The sequence below is a fragment of the Pseudopodoces humilis genome, chromosome 2, assembly GCF_049639895.1.
Source record: "Pseudopodoces humilis isolate 2021_Gansu_Grassland_sample_001 chromosome 2, ASM4963989v1, whole genome shotgun sequence".
NCBI lineage: Eukaryota > Metazoa > Chordata > Aves > Passeriformes > Paridae > Pseudopodoces > Pseudopodoces humilis.
The window spans coordinates 87,359,035-87,377,501 of record NC_142201.1 but is presented as its reverse complement, the minus strand read 5'-3'; the positions used below and the strand labels follow the sequence as shown (position 1 = coordinate 87,377,501).

Below are 18,467 nucleotides of genomic sequence, written 5' to 3'. Positions count from 1 at the left end.
ACCAGAATGGTGTCTTATTGGAGCATCAGGGGAGAAGTTGAATGCAGGGTGTATCTTAGGATCTCCTCCCTCGGCAGGAAAGACCAGAGTGTGCGATGGACTGGGAGCCATCCAGCTCAGGATAAAGACTGAAATCACAGTTTTTACTTTGTCTTCAGAACAGAAGAGGACTTCTTCAGACACGTGAAGTGTGACAGGATGGAAGACCTTGCAGTGTAATTCTGACTCTGATTTTTTCCTAAAGTAGGGAGCAAAAAAAAAAAGGGAAAACTGCACCTTTGTTTTTAAACAGGGAGAAGAACCCGACCTCTGTTGCAGGACAGGAGACAACAGAAAGCCAGAGGGTCAGGTCCTTAACTAGTTCCCTCATTGTCTCAGTGAATTCCCAGCTGTATAAAGCTCTGCTGGGTGCAGAATGGCTCAGCCACGACACAGTCCCAGAAAAGCCGTGCCTGCTCCAGAGCACTCAGACTTTGCTGCCCATAAACCCAGAGCTCGTGATTAACTTCCTCCAGCATGTAATCTGCTGTACCCACGGAGGCTGGCTGTGCCCCGGCCTGTGCTCCTTGCTGGGCTCTGCAGGGCGGCAGGTGAGCCGAGCTCCCCGTCAGCCCCGGTCTGGTGCCTGCAGCCCTCCCGGCCTGGCTGGCAGACTCACGAGGGGCACCTGCAGGAATAAGGAATGAAGGAAGAGCCCCAGCCATCCTCTCTGCCCTCTGGTGTTTGGCGAGCCGGCCCTTTCCCAGGCTTGTTTTTCCCATCGCGCCGCCCGGAGCGGGTACCCAAGGCCCGGGGAAGCCGGGGGCAGCGGGGCTGGGCGGGGGCCGAGGCTGCTGGCTGTGCGCCCGCCTCCCCCGCCCCCGGGCCGGCCGCGGGCAGCCGCCCCTCCACCTCCGCAGCCCCGGGGCAGAGCGGGGGGAGCCGGGAGCCCAACAGGCCCGTCCTCACCCGCGGCCCCAGCGCCGCGCCGGGCCGGGCGGGGCCGGGGCCACTCCGCACCGCCCTGAGGCGGGGCCGGGCCGGGCTCCGCGGGCCGCTCCCGCCCCCTGCCGGTCGCCGCCTCTTATCGCCGGTGTCCCCGGTCCTGCCCTCGCCTCCCGGGACTGTCCCTGCGGCCCGAGTAGCCCTGCAGCTCCCGACCTGCGGCCTCCCTGCCAGGCTGATGTCTCCCCGCAAGGCAGCTCCTGCTCGGAGGGGCCGGTGGGACAGCAGATGTGGGCGCTGGGCTGGAGTGGCACTGGAGCTCAGAACTGGAGGACCGGAGGCTCTCCTCGGCTCGGAGTTACCTGTTCTGCAACACAAGTCTTACCAGGAGTGGCTGGAGGAGATGGGGGTGTCCAGCATGGAGGCTCAGGGGAGACCTTATCACTCTACAAACACCTGAAAGGAGGGTGTAGCCAGGTGGGGGTCACTCTCTTCTCCCAGGCAAGGAGTGACAGGACTAGAGGACACAGTCTTTAGCTGGTTTAGGCTGGACATTAGGAAGAATTTCTTCATAGAAGGGGTGATTTGACATTGGAGTGGGCTGCCAATGCAGGTGGTGGAGTCACCATCCCTAAAGCTGTTTAAGGAAAGACTGAGCGTGGTGCTTAGTGCCACAGTGCAGTTGACATGATAGTGTTCAGTCACAGGTTGGACTTGATCTCAGAGATCTTTTCCAGCCTAATTGATTCTGTGATTCTTGTAAAGGTTCCCAACCCCAAATTTCTGTAATTTACTTGCAGACGGTCTCAGCCTGATAACAGTGTATTTATACTGTGTCACGCAGGTAGTATTATACAGGCAACATCAGAACCTCTGTGTTATACAAGCAAGTGGCCACGCACTTCCTTTGTTTTTCATCTCAAAGTTCTCCTGACCCAAACTGATTCAATGTCAGGAACTCTCATATCTTAGCTTGAGCAAAGCGGCAGAAGGCCTCAAAACTTCCATCTTCAGTCCAGCATGTTAGAAGTGTTCTCAGTTGTGAGCCTGAAGATCAAAGTAACTTTTACTGCCTCTTTCTCAAGGGGATGATTTGATCTGGAGTATAATTGGAATCCTTTTGGGCTGTGACAATCAATACTTGAGCCTTTTAATTATTTTCAATGGCCTTTGCTATCATTAATCACATAGCTGCATGATTGTGTCTCAGAATGATAGATTTTCCTGAGTGGTTCTGTCATTTCCTGGAATCAGAAGGTGCTGGTTGCTCCTACTTGTGATTATTTCTCTTTTCCGGGTTCTTTAAGCATCCCTTCTACAGACTGATGATGAGTAGTCTTTTTTGGCCTGTGTGAGTGGAAAGTTTTCAAGGTCCCTCAGGTATTCCTCTGTGTCGCATAGTAGGAATGGCTGGGGTTTTTTTTTGTCTTCTGGATAAAGAATAATTTCCTATACTATACCACAGTAAGCCATTTGTGTGAGGCTCCTGAACAGATGGTTTTCTCCACTGGGATCTCCTGAGGGATTACACAGGATATTGTTGCTTTTATAGTGCAATATAAAAAGGGTTATTCCCTCAATGTGCAGGTTAAATGCAAAGCGGTAGCTCTGGCAGAAAATTAGTGTATGCATTTCTCCACTATCTGATTAGCAATAGGTTGGATGTTTCTTTAGCTAAAGAACATTTCATCCATTTAACACAGGCTGGCAAACCATTAAATTCACGGGATTGCCTTAAGCTCTGTCACTGATTTTCTTCTCCCAGCTACACAACCATAGAGGTGGAGCATTGACCTTGAGACAACTGGTAAGCTGACCAGTGCTTCTGTGGATTGAACTAATAGTAACACAGCAAAAACAGGTTGGCAGATGTTATGCTAAGAGAGTGTGGCTGCTCATTTTTGTAGGACTGGCAGTAGAAAACATGTGGCACCTATTCCCTTGCAGTCTGTGTTGGCTCCATAGCCAGTTACATTCGATGCCGTGGGGTGAACTGATAGCTTCCTAGATATTCCCCACGGCCCTGCTAGGCAATCCTCTGGTACAACACTTGGAATCAGCAAAGATGCTCCTGCTAAAAAGCCTACTGGCTAGCCCATTTGAAGTCAGAAAGCAGAAGACTCTGAGGAGTGCAAGGGTTTGTAGCTGCTATTTGTGGTTCTTATTTATGGTGTGGAAAGCTTGAAGGACACAGGTGGTGACCAGTCTGGGTTTACACTGGAAGTTTTTGAAGTTGACAGGACTCCATATTCATACAGCATCTGTGAGGAATTAGTTCCCCTTCCTCAGACTGCAAGTCCTGTCATAATACTGATGCTACCTTGAGTTTGCATCTTCTCTCTGTCTGCTCTGAGATGGTTGATCTAGGTGTCCAGGTGTTCCTTCCAACCTAAATATTTCTGTGAACTAAAAAAATGGAGGCAGATAAAGGAGTGTTCAAGAAGCTGAGCAAAACTGCCAGGAGGGTTTTATTTTGTTGATCTGGGTTTATTGATTATCTTATTTGTCCTTCCACAGCCTGCCAGCGAGGGTTCTACCGCCATTCCCTGGATGCTAAACGCTGCCTGAAGTGTCCCCCCAACAGCTTGTCCAACGAGTTAGGGGCCACATCTTGTTCCTGCAATGCAGGCTTCTATCGAGCACCTTCCGAGGGCCAGAACATTGCTTGCACCCGTGAGTTGCACACTGAAAGAAAGAAAAATATCCACACAGGCTGGGGGATGAACTTACTGAGAGCAGCACCACAGAGAGGAACTTGGGGGTACTGGTGGGTGAAAAATGTGGCATGGGCCAGCAGTGTGAGCTTGCAGCCCAGAAAGCCAAGTGTATCCTGGACTGCATCAAAAGTATGTGGCCAGCAGGGTGAGGGAGGGGATTCTCTTCTTCCACTCTGCTCTTGTGAGACCTCATCTGGAGGGCTACATCCAGGTCTGGGGCTCACAGTACAAGAGAGACACGTACCTACCTATTGGATCAGGTCCAGAGGAGGGCTAAAATGACTGTAGGGATGGAACACCTCTTATGAGGAGAGGCTGAGAGAGTTGGGATTGTTCAGCCTGAGAAGAAAAGCTTCGTGGAGATCATCTTGTAGGGTCTGCAAGAAAGATGAAGAAAGGGTTCTTATACCAAGGTCTGTAGTGACAGCACAAGGGACAATGGTTTTAAACTGAAAGAGGGTAGATTTAGATGGGACATAGGGAAGAAATTTTTTATGATGAGGGTGATGAGACACTGGAACAGGTGGGTGCTCTATCCTTGGAAGTGTTCAATGCCAGGTTGGATGGGGCTTGGAGGAACCTGGTCTAGTGAAAGAGGTTCCTGCTCGTGGTGGGGGGGTTGGAACTAGAAGATCTTTAAGGTCTCATCCAACCCAAACCATTCTGTGATTTCATGAACAGTGATATGGGGGAAGAAAAAGGTTGGAAAATGGGGATGAGAGATCAGAGACAGAGGCTGGGGTGAAGAGAGGGCTCCATTTGAAATATATCAGCAGATGGGAAGTTGTTGCAGAACTTTGGGCATTAACAGCTGGCTCTGTCACTTTCTTTTGTGCTCGCTGTAGGCCCACCCTCGGCTCCTCGAAATGTCAGCTTCTCCCTCATTGGCACCCAGCTGAGTCTGTGGTGGCAGCCACCCAGTGACCACGGCGGGAGGAAGGACCTGACTTACACAGTCTTCTGCCAGCGCTGCCATTTCCTGTCCTGTGAGCCCTGTGAGGCTGGTGTGGTGTTCTCCCCCAGTGCCTCTGGTCTCACAAAACCTGCAGTGGATGTGGATGGCCTAGAAGCTTACACCAATTACACATTCACTGTGGAAGCCCATAATGGTGTCTCAGGAATGGGACCTGCTCCACAGAGAACTGCTCCAGCTGTCTGGGTCTCAGTTGGACATGCAGGTTAGCAGAAACAGAGAGAATTTCTTCCTGCTCATCACGAAAAGGAAGAAGAATCTCTCTGAATATTTAAGCTTTCTCCATCTTCTCCTTCTGCCTGACACATGTGTTGGTATGTTATGATAAGGATTCTAAAGTACCTCTGCCTCTGGCATGTAAAGTCCATTAGTCATATTCCTTGCAAATCAAAGTAGCAGTAATCATTATCCACCAAGAGCTATGAATCCACCAAGAACTTAGCAGAGGTGAGGAGGATGAAGCCTTCCCTGTCACACAGCCTAAGTATTGTTACCTGTGTGACAGGAAGAACGAGGGCTGTGTCATGAAATATTTCCTGTGACTCAGATATTGCAAAACACCAAACACAACAGAAACCCTAGTGTAACTGGGGAAAAAAGAAGGTTTTGAAAGCATGGAGGGATGAGGATGTTAAATCTTGACACATTTCTACTGGTTAGCTTCAATCTGGCTAGTTTGGCTGTCCTGTAAATACTTTCCAGAGAATCGTGAAATGTGATTATAGAAAAATGACATCACAGTGCTCAACAGCCCTTGGTGCATTCCCTGGGTTCCAATTTAGTAACAAAATATGACTTTTCCTCCTGATGCTATGCGGGGGCAGCATAACTGTGAGCTAGAAAAGCTGAGCTACTTTTGGCTTGCCTCATCACTTCCTGATGATGATGAAGGACAAGGAGAGAACCAGGCTTAACTCCTCAGTCCTTGCAGAGTCTTGAGAATTATCTTTTTATTCATGAACAGCATGCATTTGCAGTCAGCTGAGACATTTTGAGCTTTGAGTTTCACTGTACTCTTATGCAATGCAGCTGCATTCATAAATCATTACATAGGATAGCTGTGCTACTGCTGCTGTAGGAGCATAAAATCCTGACATTTTTTATGTAAAATTGGACACTTTCAGTGCAGTCCTGGAATAAATGTAATTTCTTGGAGCACAGATTTTGTGTTGAGGGCCAAACAAAGTTGTGCTTCCACTGTTGGGGCAGAAGCACACTATTCATGGAAAGCAATTAATTACAACCAGAGATCTCATTTCCCTTCCACCACACAAGAGAAAAATGACAGTGGCAACGAGACTCAGTTCCAGTTGCATGGTATGACCAAAGCTTCTGGTGGAGAGAGGATGTAGCTGGCATTTTGTTTGTATTTCTCCCTCATGTTCTCTATTCTCTCCCACTGCAGCTCCAGTGACAGTATCCCAGTTTATTCTGACACAGAGAGATGACAGTAGTCTTTCTGTTTCTTGGCTTGCCCCACGGCAACGCAGCCGGACCTCAGTAGAGTATGAGGTCATGTTCTTTGAGAAGGTAAGGCCTACCTGATTTGCTCTTCCCCCTTCTACCCAAAGGGCTGGAAGTGTCCTCTTGTTCAGCATGCATTTGTTACTTGATCCTGTTTGGTGCCTGCAGGGAGAGGAGGCACGTTACACAGTGAAGCACCTTGTTGAGCCGAATGTCACTCTGAGAGACCTGCAGCCAGACACAGCCTACCTGCTACGTGTGAGATCCATCACACCCCTTGGGCCTGGGCCCTACTCCCCAGAGCAGGAGTTTCGCACCCTTCCACCAGGTAAAGGACAAGCACTGGTATCCCATCTGTGAGAAACTCACTTCCCCATCAGATTGTATGTTCTCATGACACATGGATCTCTTTTTGTTCTGCTGGCTGTAAGGCAAGACACCACTCTCCTGAGTTCCTTGTCACCAGAGCCAAGCCTGTTGCTTTGTAAGCATTTTTCTTGTTTCCTTGCTGTCTTATAAAATCTGCTTGCACTTTCCCCTTTAAACCTGATCAATCTCAGTTTAGTATATTGTACTGGCACAATACTTAACCAGACCTTCATTTAGTTCTTGAAAGACATTTTAATTTTGGCTAATGTTTCTAAGTTTGAATGCTGGTAAAATGATTACCATATGCCTCCTTTTGTGTGCCATTTACTAGTGAAAAGGAGAACTCAGAAGACCTCAGCACTATTATTTTCCAGCTTTATCAGGTCCACTGTATGTAGTCCAGCTCCTGAATGTAGCTCTGCCCAAAGGGATGGTATGTGCCACTGAAAAAAGTTCTTCACCGAAGTACAATGTGTAGAAGGCCAAGCTTCCAGGGCCACTAAAAGACCTTTGTTCTGTGTCAAAGAACATCCAACCTCCTCTTTCCCTGGCTCGCCCAGAAACTTCCCCTTAATCTAAAGTTTTCTGTAATGGAATTTGCTCTCTCTTCATTACACAGACTCATTCCTTTTGACCCTATGTATAACTTTAGAAATACATGTATTGAAGTGCTACATTTGAAAGACTACTTTTGTTGTAATGAAATAAGGACACAAGGAAGAAAGCTAAGGCCTGCCTTAATGTAACTAAATAGTTAAATTAACAGTGTAAAAGCTGATAAGGAGTTGGGATACCATTACTGGAATATAAAGATTGGGTCCTTTTTGGCACCAGGAGCTTTAGGTAAAATCTTCATGAAGTCACAGTAACAAACGATGATAACAAAAATTATGTTTAACCGATTAAATAATGTACAAAGGCCCTGTGAAAAAGATCTAAGTTAGCATGCACAATTGTTTTAAGAAAGAATAAGTTAGAAAATACTTTCATCAATACTATATTTTATTTGAAATGAAAGTTGATCACTTTATCATGCCAAGACAAAGGTATTTTGAATATGAAAGGGATTAAAAAGAAGTGCCAGCAAGGTTTCATTTGATGAGAGTTCTTGTTTGATAATACTAGGAGCATTTTTTAGCTGTTACAGTCTAGGAATATTAGTGTAGCAGGATTTTCAGGGAGTGTCAATTTTTGATTTAAATTTGAATTTGCTAATTTAGATCCCTTAAATTCCTGCAGAAGTCCTATGTCTCTAAAAGCTTGCCCATTTTATTGGTAAAGATACTATTTCGCCTTCCAAACCTTTGCTTTTTGATTTTAACAAAACAAGGACATTAGCTCTGTCTCTTGATTTCTGCTTAACTAAGCTGGTGATTTTTAAATAATTTTAGTGGGATGAGTCAGAGGAAGAATAACTAGTGTTAATTAGGCTTTATGGATGCTGACCATTGGACTAGATATTAGGAAACACTTCCCTACACAGATGAAACACAGTTCTGTGTATCATCTGTTCCTTGCTTTAAAATTTACTCATTTATTAAAAAAAAAAAATAAAAATTGGGGATTTTTCTTTCTTCTGGATGTTTTCCTAAATCTCTTAGGGAAAATATTAAAATTATGTAGATTCTCATTACTTCTCCATAATGCATTTTAAGTTCTTAATTTTATTTTTTTTTAAATTATGGGAAATAGGTTTTTAAAAGACCAGCAGAGGCAATAAAGCATTTTCTCTGATGAATTCAAATGTACTTTGTGGAAATGCCTAGCTTTAGCTTGAGAACATAAATGGAAGGAGACATCTGGTGGCTCTGCTGCCTGGACGACAAGTGGCTGTAACTTGCCTAATGCCATTAACTGGTAGAAGCTGGTCAGTATGTTCCAGACAAACAGATATTAGTCTTTTAAGTGATATGGCCTCTCTCTTTGTTTCTGCAGACACGGGAGCTCTGTCTGGTGGAGTCATAGTCTCTATTATTTTTGGAGTTCTCCTATTTATTGGGCTGATTGTGGGATTTCTCATGTTTCGGCGAAAGTAAGTATTGATTTTTGGTACTGAGAAAGGTATAGATGTAGGAAGAGCTGAGCTATGCGAGTTTGAGAAAGGGAGGTTGATTTCTCACAGGACATTGTATAGGCAGAGGTTAGTTAGAGAAGAAATACACCAGTGTGCTGCAGCAAGATGGGAAGGGTCTCAGTAAATTTGATTAGCAGGGTTCGGGGGATTGATATTGTAAGATAATGTTTGCTGTTGGGAGCAGAGGAATGTGTCATGATTTCTCAGTTTCATTATAATCCAGAAGTATCATATTGTTATCATTAAAGAGGAATAAAAACATTGTTAAGGTACAATCATTTCTATAGCTGCAGACCAGCTGAGTGGTAATACATGTATCCAGTAATTTCAAACTGTTTTCCACATACCATTACTGTTGGGCTCCTCTACCCATATACAGAATGCTACTTTCCTTCTCAATGTCTATAAGGCTGCTATTGCTTGGTTTTAAGAAAATCAGATATTCTACTTAAAGTGTACAGAAAACATGAAATAAACAGAAATTCATCTGTAACTCTGCATAGAGCTCCCTGTATGAAAATAAAACTCCATTTCTAAATATTAATGAAGCATTAATATTTATTGCCAGCTGTACTTTTCCAAGTAGGTGCAGTGTGTGGTTCCACTTTGCTCTGTGCTACCCTGAACCATAATCAACCTGGTCCCTAACCAACCAACCTTGGAAGTCTTGTTTTTTCCCTTTCCTATCTGCTGACCATTTTATTTTCACGACTCTTTCTGATGTTCCAGGAGGGGCCGTCGGAGACGTGCACGGCCAGATTACAATACTTCGGGCTTTGAGCGAGGTGAGGTTCAAAGGGGTAATAAAACCAGGGGGAAGCCTAGAATGTGATGGAAGGAATGAAAAGAAGCACTAGTTTGAGACCAGACATTGGCATGGCTTTTCTGCTATAATATGCCTCTTCCCACAACAGTTCTACTCTTCAGTGTAGGTTTGATAGATTTTTTTTCTGCATCAGAAGCTGGTGGATTCACTTCTGCTTTTGTAGTTATGCTTTAAAATGGTTATCCAAAGAGTCTACAGGTTAATTTGCTCTTTTATTTCCCTTTACCACAGAGAAGGTCTGGTTGAAACCCTATGTAGACCTGCAACCATATGATGACCCCAGCAGAGGGGTGCTGGAATTCACTAAGGAACTGGACATCTCTTGTGTCACCATGGAGAATGTGATTGGAGAGGGTGAGTTACTTATTGCTCTCCCCATCTTTCAGTTTCCCCATACTGTTGTTTTGCTGCCTATCCTCGAGTTCATGTGTGACATTTTGTCTCTGGTTGTCTTCAGGGGAGTTTGGGGAGGTTTATCGTGGGTCCCTGCGACTCCCAGGGAAAGAACGTATTGTGGTTGCCATCAAGACTCTGAAGTCAACATATTCAGATTCACAGTGGTGGAACTTCCTGCGTGAAGCAACAATTATGGGGCAGTTCAATCACCCGAACATTGTGCGTCTGGAGGGAGTTGTCACCAAAAGTGAGTTAGAGTGTGTGACAGAGAGTTCTGGGATGAGAGCAGAAACTGGCACACTTCTCAGGCCTTTCTTAGAGAGTTTTCTGTCAGAGAGGCTGTTCTGGGAGAAGACAGGCATTGTCATGTCAGAGAATGAGGGGAGGAGGAGAGGTATGGATTTCCAACAGAGTTCTGAGGCAGTGCTAGGAGAGATCTTCTAGGGCTGGTGAGTAGATGAGAAGACAGGATAGTGGGAGGGATGCTGCAGGGTCATATGTGCAATACAAGGAGGAGTACAAGGTCATTGGGAGATATGTAAGGAGAAGGGGCAGCCAGCTGTGCCAGTGGAGTGAGGGTGTTAGCTGGGGTTGGACATGGTTCTCTGTGTTGGGGAATATGGAGAGCTTTGAAAGGCAAGAGTGGAAGAATTTGAAAAAGGCTGAAACCCTCTTGTCTTCCTTAAGGGAGGCCAATGATGATCATCACTGAGTATATGGAAAATGGAGCACTGGATACCTTCCTCCGGGTGAGAAACTCCAATCTGTAATAGGCTTGTGAACTACCAGAACTTGCACTTGACTTGGATTTAGGGCCCTAAAATAAATCTAGAAGCAAGATCCAGACATCCACTTACTTTCTTCTTACTGACATTTCCAGTGTTGGCAGCAGAAGCTTAATGCCATCCAATTTGTTCAGTGACAAGAGTGGCATCTTTGGTAGTTGAGATGTAACTGCTTAATGATGACTGGAGATCACCACCAGTCCCTTAGTGACAACCCGTTGGAGCCTTTGGGCTGCAGCATTGCCTTTTTGCTTGTTCACCACTGTCCACTTTCGTGTGTTGATAAGGTCAGTGACTAGAAACCAGGCGGATTGGTGACACTTCTCTCACTTCTTCTTCCATGCAGGAGAATGAGGAAAAATTTAGCCCTGTGCAGCTTGTGAGCATGCTGCAGGGAATAGCCTCTGGCATGACCTACCTTTCAGAGCACAATTATGTGCACCGGGATCTGGCTGCTCGCAACATCCTGGTAACACGCAGCCTCCAGTGCAAGGTGTCTGACTTCGGTCTCTCCCGAATTTTGGAGAATGATGCAGAAGGAACCTATGAAACCAAGGTAACACAAAGGCAGTCTTACAGCCTTGTAAGTTAACTGTAGGCTCTGAGGAAAATCTGTAGTAAAACTGCAAGTCATGGTGTGGATGGTTCAGAAGGTGGTACTTTTGTCTCTGGAGTCCATGTTGATTTTGTATGCTAAAAAATTCAGAGGGACTGTGGTGTTAAAATGAGAAGCAAAGTAGGAGGTCTGATCTCTTGAGCTCAGTTACTAAATCTAGCTTTGAAGATAGCCTTGCTGTGATCAGAATTTTGGACTAGAGTCATCTCCATGTCTCTTTCAATGAAAGCTCCAGTAATTCTAATGCGTGGTGTCCTTCAAAGCAGGGCTGTGACTGATATCAGGTTCTTACTCCCACAGCAGAGATTTTGTGTAGCGTTCAGCTGAACAGAGGGCTTAAACTCATTTACTTTCCAAGAATATTTCTCTTCTTTTGAGAAATTTCCCTGGGGTGACTACATGTCACTTCAAATGAAGTGGGCTCAGTCTCTGAACCACTTTGTAAGGTCCTTGTATGAAAAGGCTGGAGAAATACAACTCAATGATACATGCTGGATACACTATGTTTCTGCTCTTTTACAGGGTGGTAAGATTCCTATCCGATGGACAGCCCCTGAAGCCATTGCCCATCGCATTTTCACCTCAGCCAGTGATGTCTGGAGCTTTGGAATCGTCATGTGGGAGGTGCTTTCGTTTGGTGACAAGCCATATGGGCACATGACCAATCAAGAGGTAACAGACGCTGAGTTCAAGAGCTGATTTAAAAAATAAATGAGGCATATGGGGAAAAACTTCTGTAGATCTCCCTCAGCCTGTAGTCTTGACTTTCTTTTGAACACATTACTGTGTTTCTTTCCCTGCTGAAAATCAGGGTAACCAAGTCAAGGGCAATAAGTACTGAGGTGTCAACAGCACTAGGCCAAGTTGAAGAGTGTTTAAATCAGCCATGGCATTTGGATCTGGAGATACTTCTACTGGTTTTGTTTTCTCCTTTGGCTCTGGAGCATTATGTCTGGTCTCATTCTAGGCTCAGCATGTGTTGTTAAAATTATTCCTCAGAGTCTGGTTCCCCTTCTCTCACTGTGCCTGTGCCAGGACCATTTTGTCCTCGCTTCTCATGAACATGTCCTGAGTGGCAAATGGGAGCTAAACTATAAAGTAAAGGACTGGAAATACATGCATATGCCACTTAAGATTTTGGCATCCCTTAGGTGTCTTGATCTTGTACCGTGCTGCCCAAACCCCGTGTCATACACATGTAACCTGCACCAACCCCTACCTGACTGCACACTGTGAAGTGGTAAATGGAGGGAGGCCTCTGGCTCCTCTTCAGCACTCTCTGCTCTTGGCCAGATTTCTCTGTGTCCTCTGTGCAGGTGATGAAAAGCTTAGAGGATGGGTACCGGCTCCCCCCGCCTGTGGATTGCCCATCTATCCTCTATGAACTCATGAAGAATTGCTGGTCACACGATCGGATGAGGCGGCCTCATTTTCAGGAAATCCGGGCACAGCTGCAACATTTCATCTCAAGTCCCCAGCTCCTCCGGCCTGTTGCAGACTTTGATCCCAGGTAATCAGGCTGTCACCAGAGGAGCAGGGGTTGTTCACCTCCCTGTCCCCAGCAGGAGGAGAGGCAGTGTGAGCAATGCAGACTGTAAAGATGCATCTTGTGTGCTCTGTGTGCAACAGATAGTGGTCATCTCTGTCTCCTGGTGACAGAGGGCAGAGTCATTATTGGCCTGCTCTGACCTCACTGTGCAGAGACCAGATTAGGTGGCTCAGCCCTGGCAGAGGGTGCTTGCTTCCCCTTTGGTTACTGTTTCCTAGTGCATTTCAGGTGGTTGCCTGGCTGATGAAGGGTTTATGTGTCTCTAGGGTAACACTCCGTCTCCCCAGCTGCAGCGGATCTGATGGGATCCCCTACCGATCCATCCCTGAGTGGCTGGAATCCATTCGCATGAAGCGCTACATCTCCAACTTCCGCACTGCTGGCCTGGACACTATGGAGTCCATTCTGGAGCTCACTGCTGAGTAAGTGCAGGCCAGGCTCCCACAAGGCTCCTCAGGCTGTGCTACAAGTAGCTGTGCTCATCCCTGTGCGATCTGAACAGGCACTCATACTTACTTGGAAGGCTTCTCCATGCAGTGAAATGGAAGTGGACTAGCTTCTTGACCTAAAAGGGAAGAATCAGCCCAGAACTGGGAGCAGCCCAAACTTGAGACTAATTCCCCAACTATCCATGTCCATGCCTGAGGCTTTTCAGGGCTCTTCAGCTGCTCTGAACTCACATCAGAGACAAACAGTAAGGGGAAAGAATAGATGGCAAACAGATCTCTAACCTGACCATCTCCCCATCCTTGTAGGACTTTGTAAGATAATTTCCTTGCCACAAACTCTATATAGACTAATGATATCCCTCCCCACTCCATGAGGCAGGCACTGTTGTGTCATAGAGCAAATCTTTCTGGGCTACTCAGAAGGACTCAGAACAGCTGTGTTATTTTGTCAGGGATGTTCAGCCAGCTCCAGCCAGGGCAATTAAACTCGTGAAACCAATGAGCAGGCACAGACCTGCTGAAGGGTTGAGACATGGCTCCTATCACAAGCTGATTTAATCACAAGTCCTGATTTACTGGGAGCAGAGGCCTAGCCACGAGGTAGAAGAGGTCAGTTAACTGGGTAGGCAGAGAAAGCCAGAGAAGGGCAGGAATATCTAGAAGTTTTTCCCCTCAAGAGAAAACGTAGGTGCAGTAGGAGGCACTGAGGAAAAGGAAGCTTTCTGAACTAACGCTTGGTAACTGTTTCTGCCCTTAACCACACCTTTGTCCCGAAGGAACAAGAATAGGCAATTCATTTTTTCCTTTCTTTTCCCATTTCCTTCAGGGACTTGAAACAGATGGGAGTGTCACTTCCAGGCCACCAGAAGAGGATCTTGTGCAGCATCCAAGGCTTTAAGGAGTGATCATTCGTTGCATTCTTAAGTTTGAAAAATGCCCATCCTTACCAGATATCACTTGGAATCATTCCTATGGCAATTGCTTCCAAATGAGTGACTGGACAAGCAAAGCAAAACAAATAGAACTGAAAAAGCTCATGAGGCAACACCACCTGCTCTCATTTCTGTTCCCCCTTGCTTTAGCTCTACAGCAGCCATCAGTACGTTTCAGAGCACTGGTCTTCAAAACTATTCTCTGTCTTCTGCAGTCCACTCTGTGCAGCACTAAGTAGGCCCTGTAGTCCTCTTATTGGAGTTTCAGACCTTCAGTATATCACATGGAATACAAAGTGGGTGGAGGGTGGTGGATAATGTTTTAAGATTGGAGATGAGGGTTCAAGATAGACTGGGACATTCAGGGAGCAGGCACAAGAATACAGATGGATAGAGACAGGGCTCATTCATTTCTTGGCATACATTCCTTCTCACTTCAGCACCCTTCTGTCCTTCTTATTTTGCATCAGGAACAAACTATTCAGTCCTTCACAAGGCTGCTAGTAAGGCATGTATTTTTTAATGCAGCTGTTCTTGCCGTGAACACCACCCTGTGGTGTACTTCTTTCTTCGGAGGAGAAACTGGGAGTAGAAGCACACCCTGCTGTAAGTTGTGTGTTCACATCACCTCAGCATGTTGCTGTTTTGCACATGCACACTTCAGAGGGGAGATTTATGTCTCTCGAAACTGCTTAATATCTTTCCTTACGCCGTGGACAGAAAACCCTTTACATATCCATTTTTCTCTGCCCCTTTTAAAAAGAGACAATAGTCTTGTTTGGCTGGAATAGGGTATTTGTAACAGAAAAATGTGTAGGTGGTCTGTCTTACTCCTTCTCTGTGGAGGAAATGTTATTATTTATCAGATCTCAAGACAGTTATAGTCTGTAAATAATATTTTGTAAATAAACCTGTGGCAGAGCAGGCTGTGTTGGAATTCTTTGGCTTATTTCAAATGTGAGATTGAGACCTTTAGCATACATATCATAAGTCCCAGCAGGGTCCTTACATCCATCTTCTGTTGTTTCAGCCAATGGTCTTTGTCCATTTGACTGCAGATATAACATGGAAGTGCAATTGCATTAGGATTAAAGGGTACCTTTGCAGGTGGTCACTTAATATTTTTTTTTATTTCAACCCATTTACAGGCATATCTGTCTAACATTCCAAGTCCATTGTTTTACAGATCCTGTGATTATTCCTAAATCATAAATATTAGCAACTACTGCTGTGTTTGATGAAATACATGTGAGTAGTACTTCTTTCTCCTGCGGACTAGACTGTCCAGGAGAAAGAAAAATTCTCACTGATGTTCCTAAGACTTTCACTTGGGAAGAGCAGCTACCTCAAGATTTATTTTTCAAGTCTAGGTTGGTGAAGGTGAGTGCTTCACATTCAGCAGTGTGACTTGCTAGAGGTAACTGTTTCCATAAATGTATAATGCTCTAAAGTCTTAAGGCTGTAAATTAACACTGCTGCTTCTGGGGAGGCCATGCTTAACCATAGATGACAGGAGGGCTAAGAAGCAGAGATCTAAATAACTGCAACCTGATGCAAGAAGACTGGTTTCTATTCAACACAGACCACGGCTACTCAAGTCACTGTAACTATAGCAAAAGAGACAGCTGAAAAGCAAAGCTCTGAGATTTTACTATGTCAGTCTTAGTAACAGATGTCTTTAACATGAAGTACAGATAACCAGTAAAGTTGCTACCTGGAAGATACACAAGCTAGCAGATAAGCCCTGGTGAGGCTGACACAAGCTTATGAGGTTGTGTCATGCACATGAAAATTTTGGCCTGTTACTGCAGGTGATAGAGAAGTAGGAGTGGTTGATACATCAGATGCTTGTGCTGCCATGCAGAGGGACCTTAATAGGGGTGAGAAGAGAGGAGATTCAGGAAGTTGAACCAAGTGAAATGCAGAGCTTCACAACCAGGGAGGAATAGTCTCATGCGCCAGTACAAACTGGGGACTGGAAGGCAGCTATGCAAGAAAGGACTTGCAGGTCATTGTGAAAGTTGCACCTGAGCTCTTTAGCAAAAAAAGACAACAGTACCTGGGCTGCATTTCAGCAAATGCATCACCAGTAACTGGAAAGAGGCAATTATTCCTCTTTATTTAAGCATTGGTCAGACATCTGAAGTGCTGTGTCCAATTTTGGGGTCTCTAGTACAAAGAAGGATATAAACTTAATGGAGCAAGTCCAGTGAGAGGCCCTGTGGTTCTGAAGGGAGTAGAGAATCTGACATACAGAGAGAGCTGGAGGCTGTTCAGCCGCAAGAGGAGAATGTTTGGGTGGCTTTTCTCATTGTGTATAAATACCTGATGGGAGTAAAAAAGGAGCCAGACACTCCTCAGTACTATCCAGTGAAAGAAGCAGCTAATGCAATTACCAAAATGCAGTAAATTCCCTTTGAAGGTGAGAAAAAAATGTATAGTGAGAGTTGTTAATGCTGTAAGTCATTATCCAGGTCCCATCCTTAAAGATATTAAAAAGGAACCTGCTCTGGTTGACCCTGCTCTGAGCAGGGATGTCCCCTCCAACTTCAAGTGTTAGGAGCTGCTGAATCAGCTGGCCTGGTAGAGAAGAGGCTGTTCAGTTCCATGTCCTCAGGGTACAGCCAGTAGCAAGCCCGAGCATGCATTCCCAATAGGCACTCATGTACAGAAAATCCCCAAGTCTATAATGTGTACGTATATAAACGCACACACACTGTACATGACTGGCCGGAGGCAGAGAGCACAGCAGACATGCAAGCACAGCACAAACAGCCTAATCCTCTTCCCAGCTCTGGCTGATCAGGATGAACCTGTTAGAGGGAAACACAGACATGGGTACGATGGATCCCTCTAGTGCCCAAGAGCAGCCATCCTGCCTGCAGCCGGCTCCACGCCCTGGAGCCTGAGCTGCTCTCCTCAGTTGCTGGCACCAGGATATGCAAATCCCCAAGGCCTGCAGCTCTGCTGCAGCGGTGGGCATGCAGACATGCACACAGACACCCTGGAGCCCTCCAGGAGTTAGCCTTAGACATTGGTTCTACCCAGCAGCTGGCTCCAGGATTCCCTGGTCTCCCTGTGCATGAGGACACTGATGCAAACTCAACTCTTTCAGCTGGTCTCCAGACCCAAGAGCTCCTGGGAGCTTGAGAAGCTGGTTCACAGGTCTTCACAGGATTTAGCCAGACCCACAGCCATGCCATGCCCTGGCTCTCAAATCTCTTACCTTACTTACCAGCTCCTCTGACTTGATTTTGCTGGTGGTAACACGAGGACATACACACCCAACACAATATGCATGCACTCAGGTCTGTCCAGTTACTGGCACTGAGATCCATTTGCACAGAACAGATTCCATGCACAGGGAACACAAAAAAAGAAGCTATTATGAAGACAGGACGGACCGCACTGATGACACAGGGCATGGCCAGACAAGTGCACTGTGTACGTGCAGCCACCTCCTGTGCCCTTTTCCTGTCAGTTTTTCCCGTGATGCTTCCTATCCTTGATCACTCCTGTTTCCTGCCTTTGATTTCCCCCCTGGACATACCATACCCCTCAGAGGGGAAATCTCCCTTTAACCCACAGGGTCAGTCCATTCCCCATGAACTCCACTGGATAGGTCCCCTACCCAGACACCAAGGCTATGGTCCTCTGATAGCTCTGGGAGGAGCAGAATTAGTGCTTCTCTACCCATCGTGCTTCTCTGTACTCCCTTGGTGTTCGTAGGCACAAGCTTTTAAATATCATGGTCTAGGAACAACCTCTCAAAACAATGCCTAAAAACTAGCAAAAACTACAGTAAGAAAAATAAATGTACGATTTGTTTATTCTCCTCATTCTATAGAAAACCTCAGGACATTTACTGGATCAATTTGCAAGGAGTCATTAAAGATTTTCCCCAAACTGGCAAGAGATCAAGAGTAGGTTTCATGTTTCTGAAGTGTAGATACATTGGTGCTTACTACGAAGAGGAGTTTCACCTGCAGTGCCCATCACAGTACCATGCTTAGAACCATAAACATCAAGCACAAACATTTCCTGAGAAGCAACAGTTAGGAGCAAAGTGTGCACTTTTATTATAATCCACTTCCATCTCACTGGAATATCCACCTCTGAGTGACACGTGAAGCAAACTACAGTATTGCTGCATTGAACTGCAGTCTTCTACTGCTTTAAATGGGAGCTGCTCTTTAGGCACAGAAAAACGCAAGTCTGGAAAGAAGACCAAGTAGTAAAGACAGAAAGGCCATGTTCAGGCTCCTGATCTCTGGAGGTTGGGCGGAATAGCCTTACACACATTTGGCAATGGATAGAAAAGCTATACAATGGCAGTTCCACTGCCAAAGACAGCAGCTCTCATGGGTGGCTGAACAAATAGAGCAGACACAGG

General features: G+C 45.8%; 1 protein-coding gene across 4 annotated transcripts in view; it reads left to right on the top strand.

The window, feature by feature from the left end:
• The window catches only part of EPHA1 (EPH receptor A1), a 33,748-nt gene extending 18,758 nt beyond the window's left edge, over window positions 1–14,990 (top strand). For all 4 annotated transcript variants that reach the window (XM_088068979.1, XM_088068977.1, XM_005523812.3 and 1 more), the window contains exons 5-18: window positions 3,442–3,597; window positions 4,487–4,819; window positions 6,020–6,144; window positions 6,247–6,406; window positions 8,383–8,479; window positions 9,251–9,306; window positions 9,579–9,701; window positions 9,805–9,990; window positions 10,431–10,492; window positions 10,875–11,084; window positions 11,667–11,816; window positions 12,461–12,654; window positions 12,960–13,115; window positions 13,969–14,990. In XM_088068979.1, coding sequence (XP_087925105.1) covers window positions 3,442–3,597; window positions 4,487–4,819; window positions 6,020–6,144; window positions 6,247–6,406; window positions 8,383–8,479; window positions 9,251–9,306; window positions 9,579–9,701; window positions 9,805–9,990; window positions 10,431–10,492; window positions 10,875–11,084; window positions 11,667–11,816; window positions 12,461–12,654; window positions 12,960–13,115; window positions 13,969–14,047 — 2,087 coding nt within the window. In that variant the 3' untranslated portion in view covers window positions 14,048–14,990. The remainder of the gene's footprint in view (window positions 1–3,441; window positions 3,598–4,486; window positions 4,820–6,019; window positions 6,145–6,246; window positions 6,407–8,382; window positions 8,480–9,250; window positions 9,307–9,578; window positions 9,702–9,804; window positions 9,991–10,430; window positions 10,493–10,874; window positions 11,085–11,666; window positions 11,817–12,460; window positions 12,655–12,959; window positions 13,116–13,968) is intronic.
• The last annotated feature ends 3,477 nt before the right edge of the window (window positions 14,991–18,467 follow it).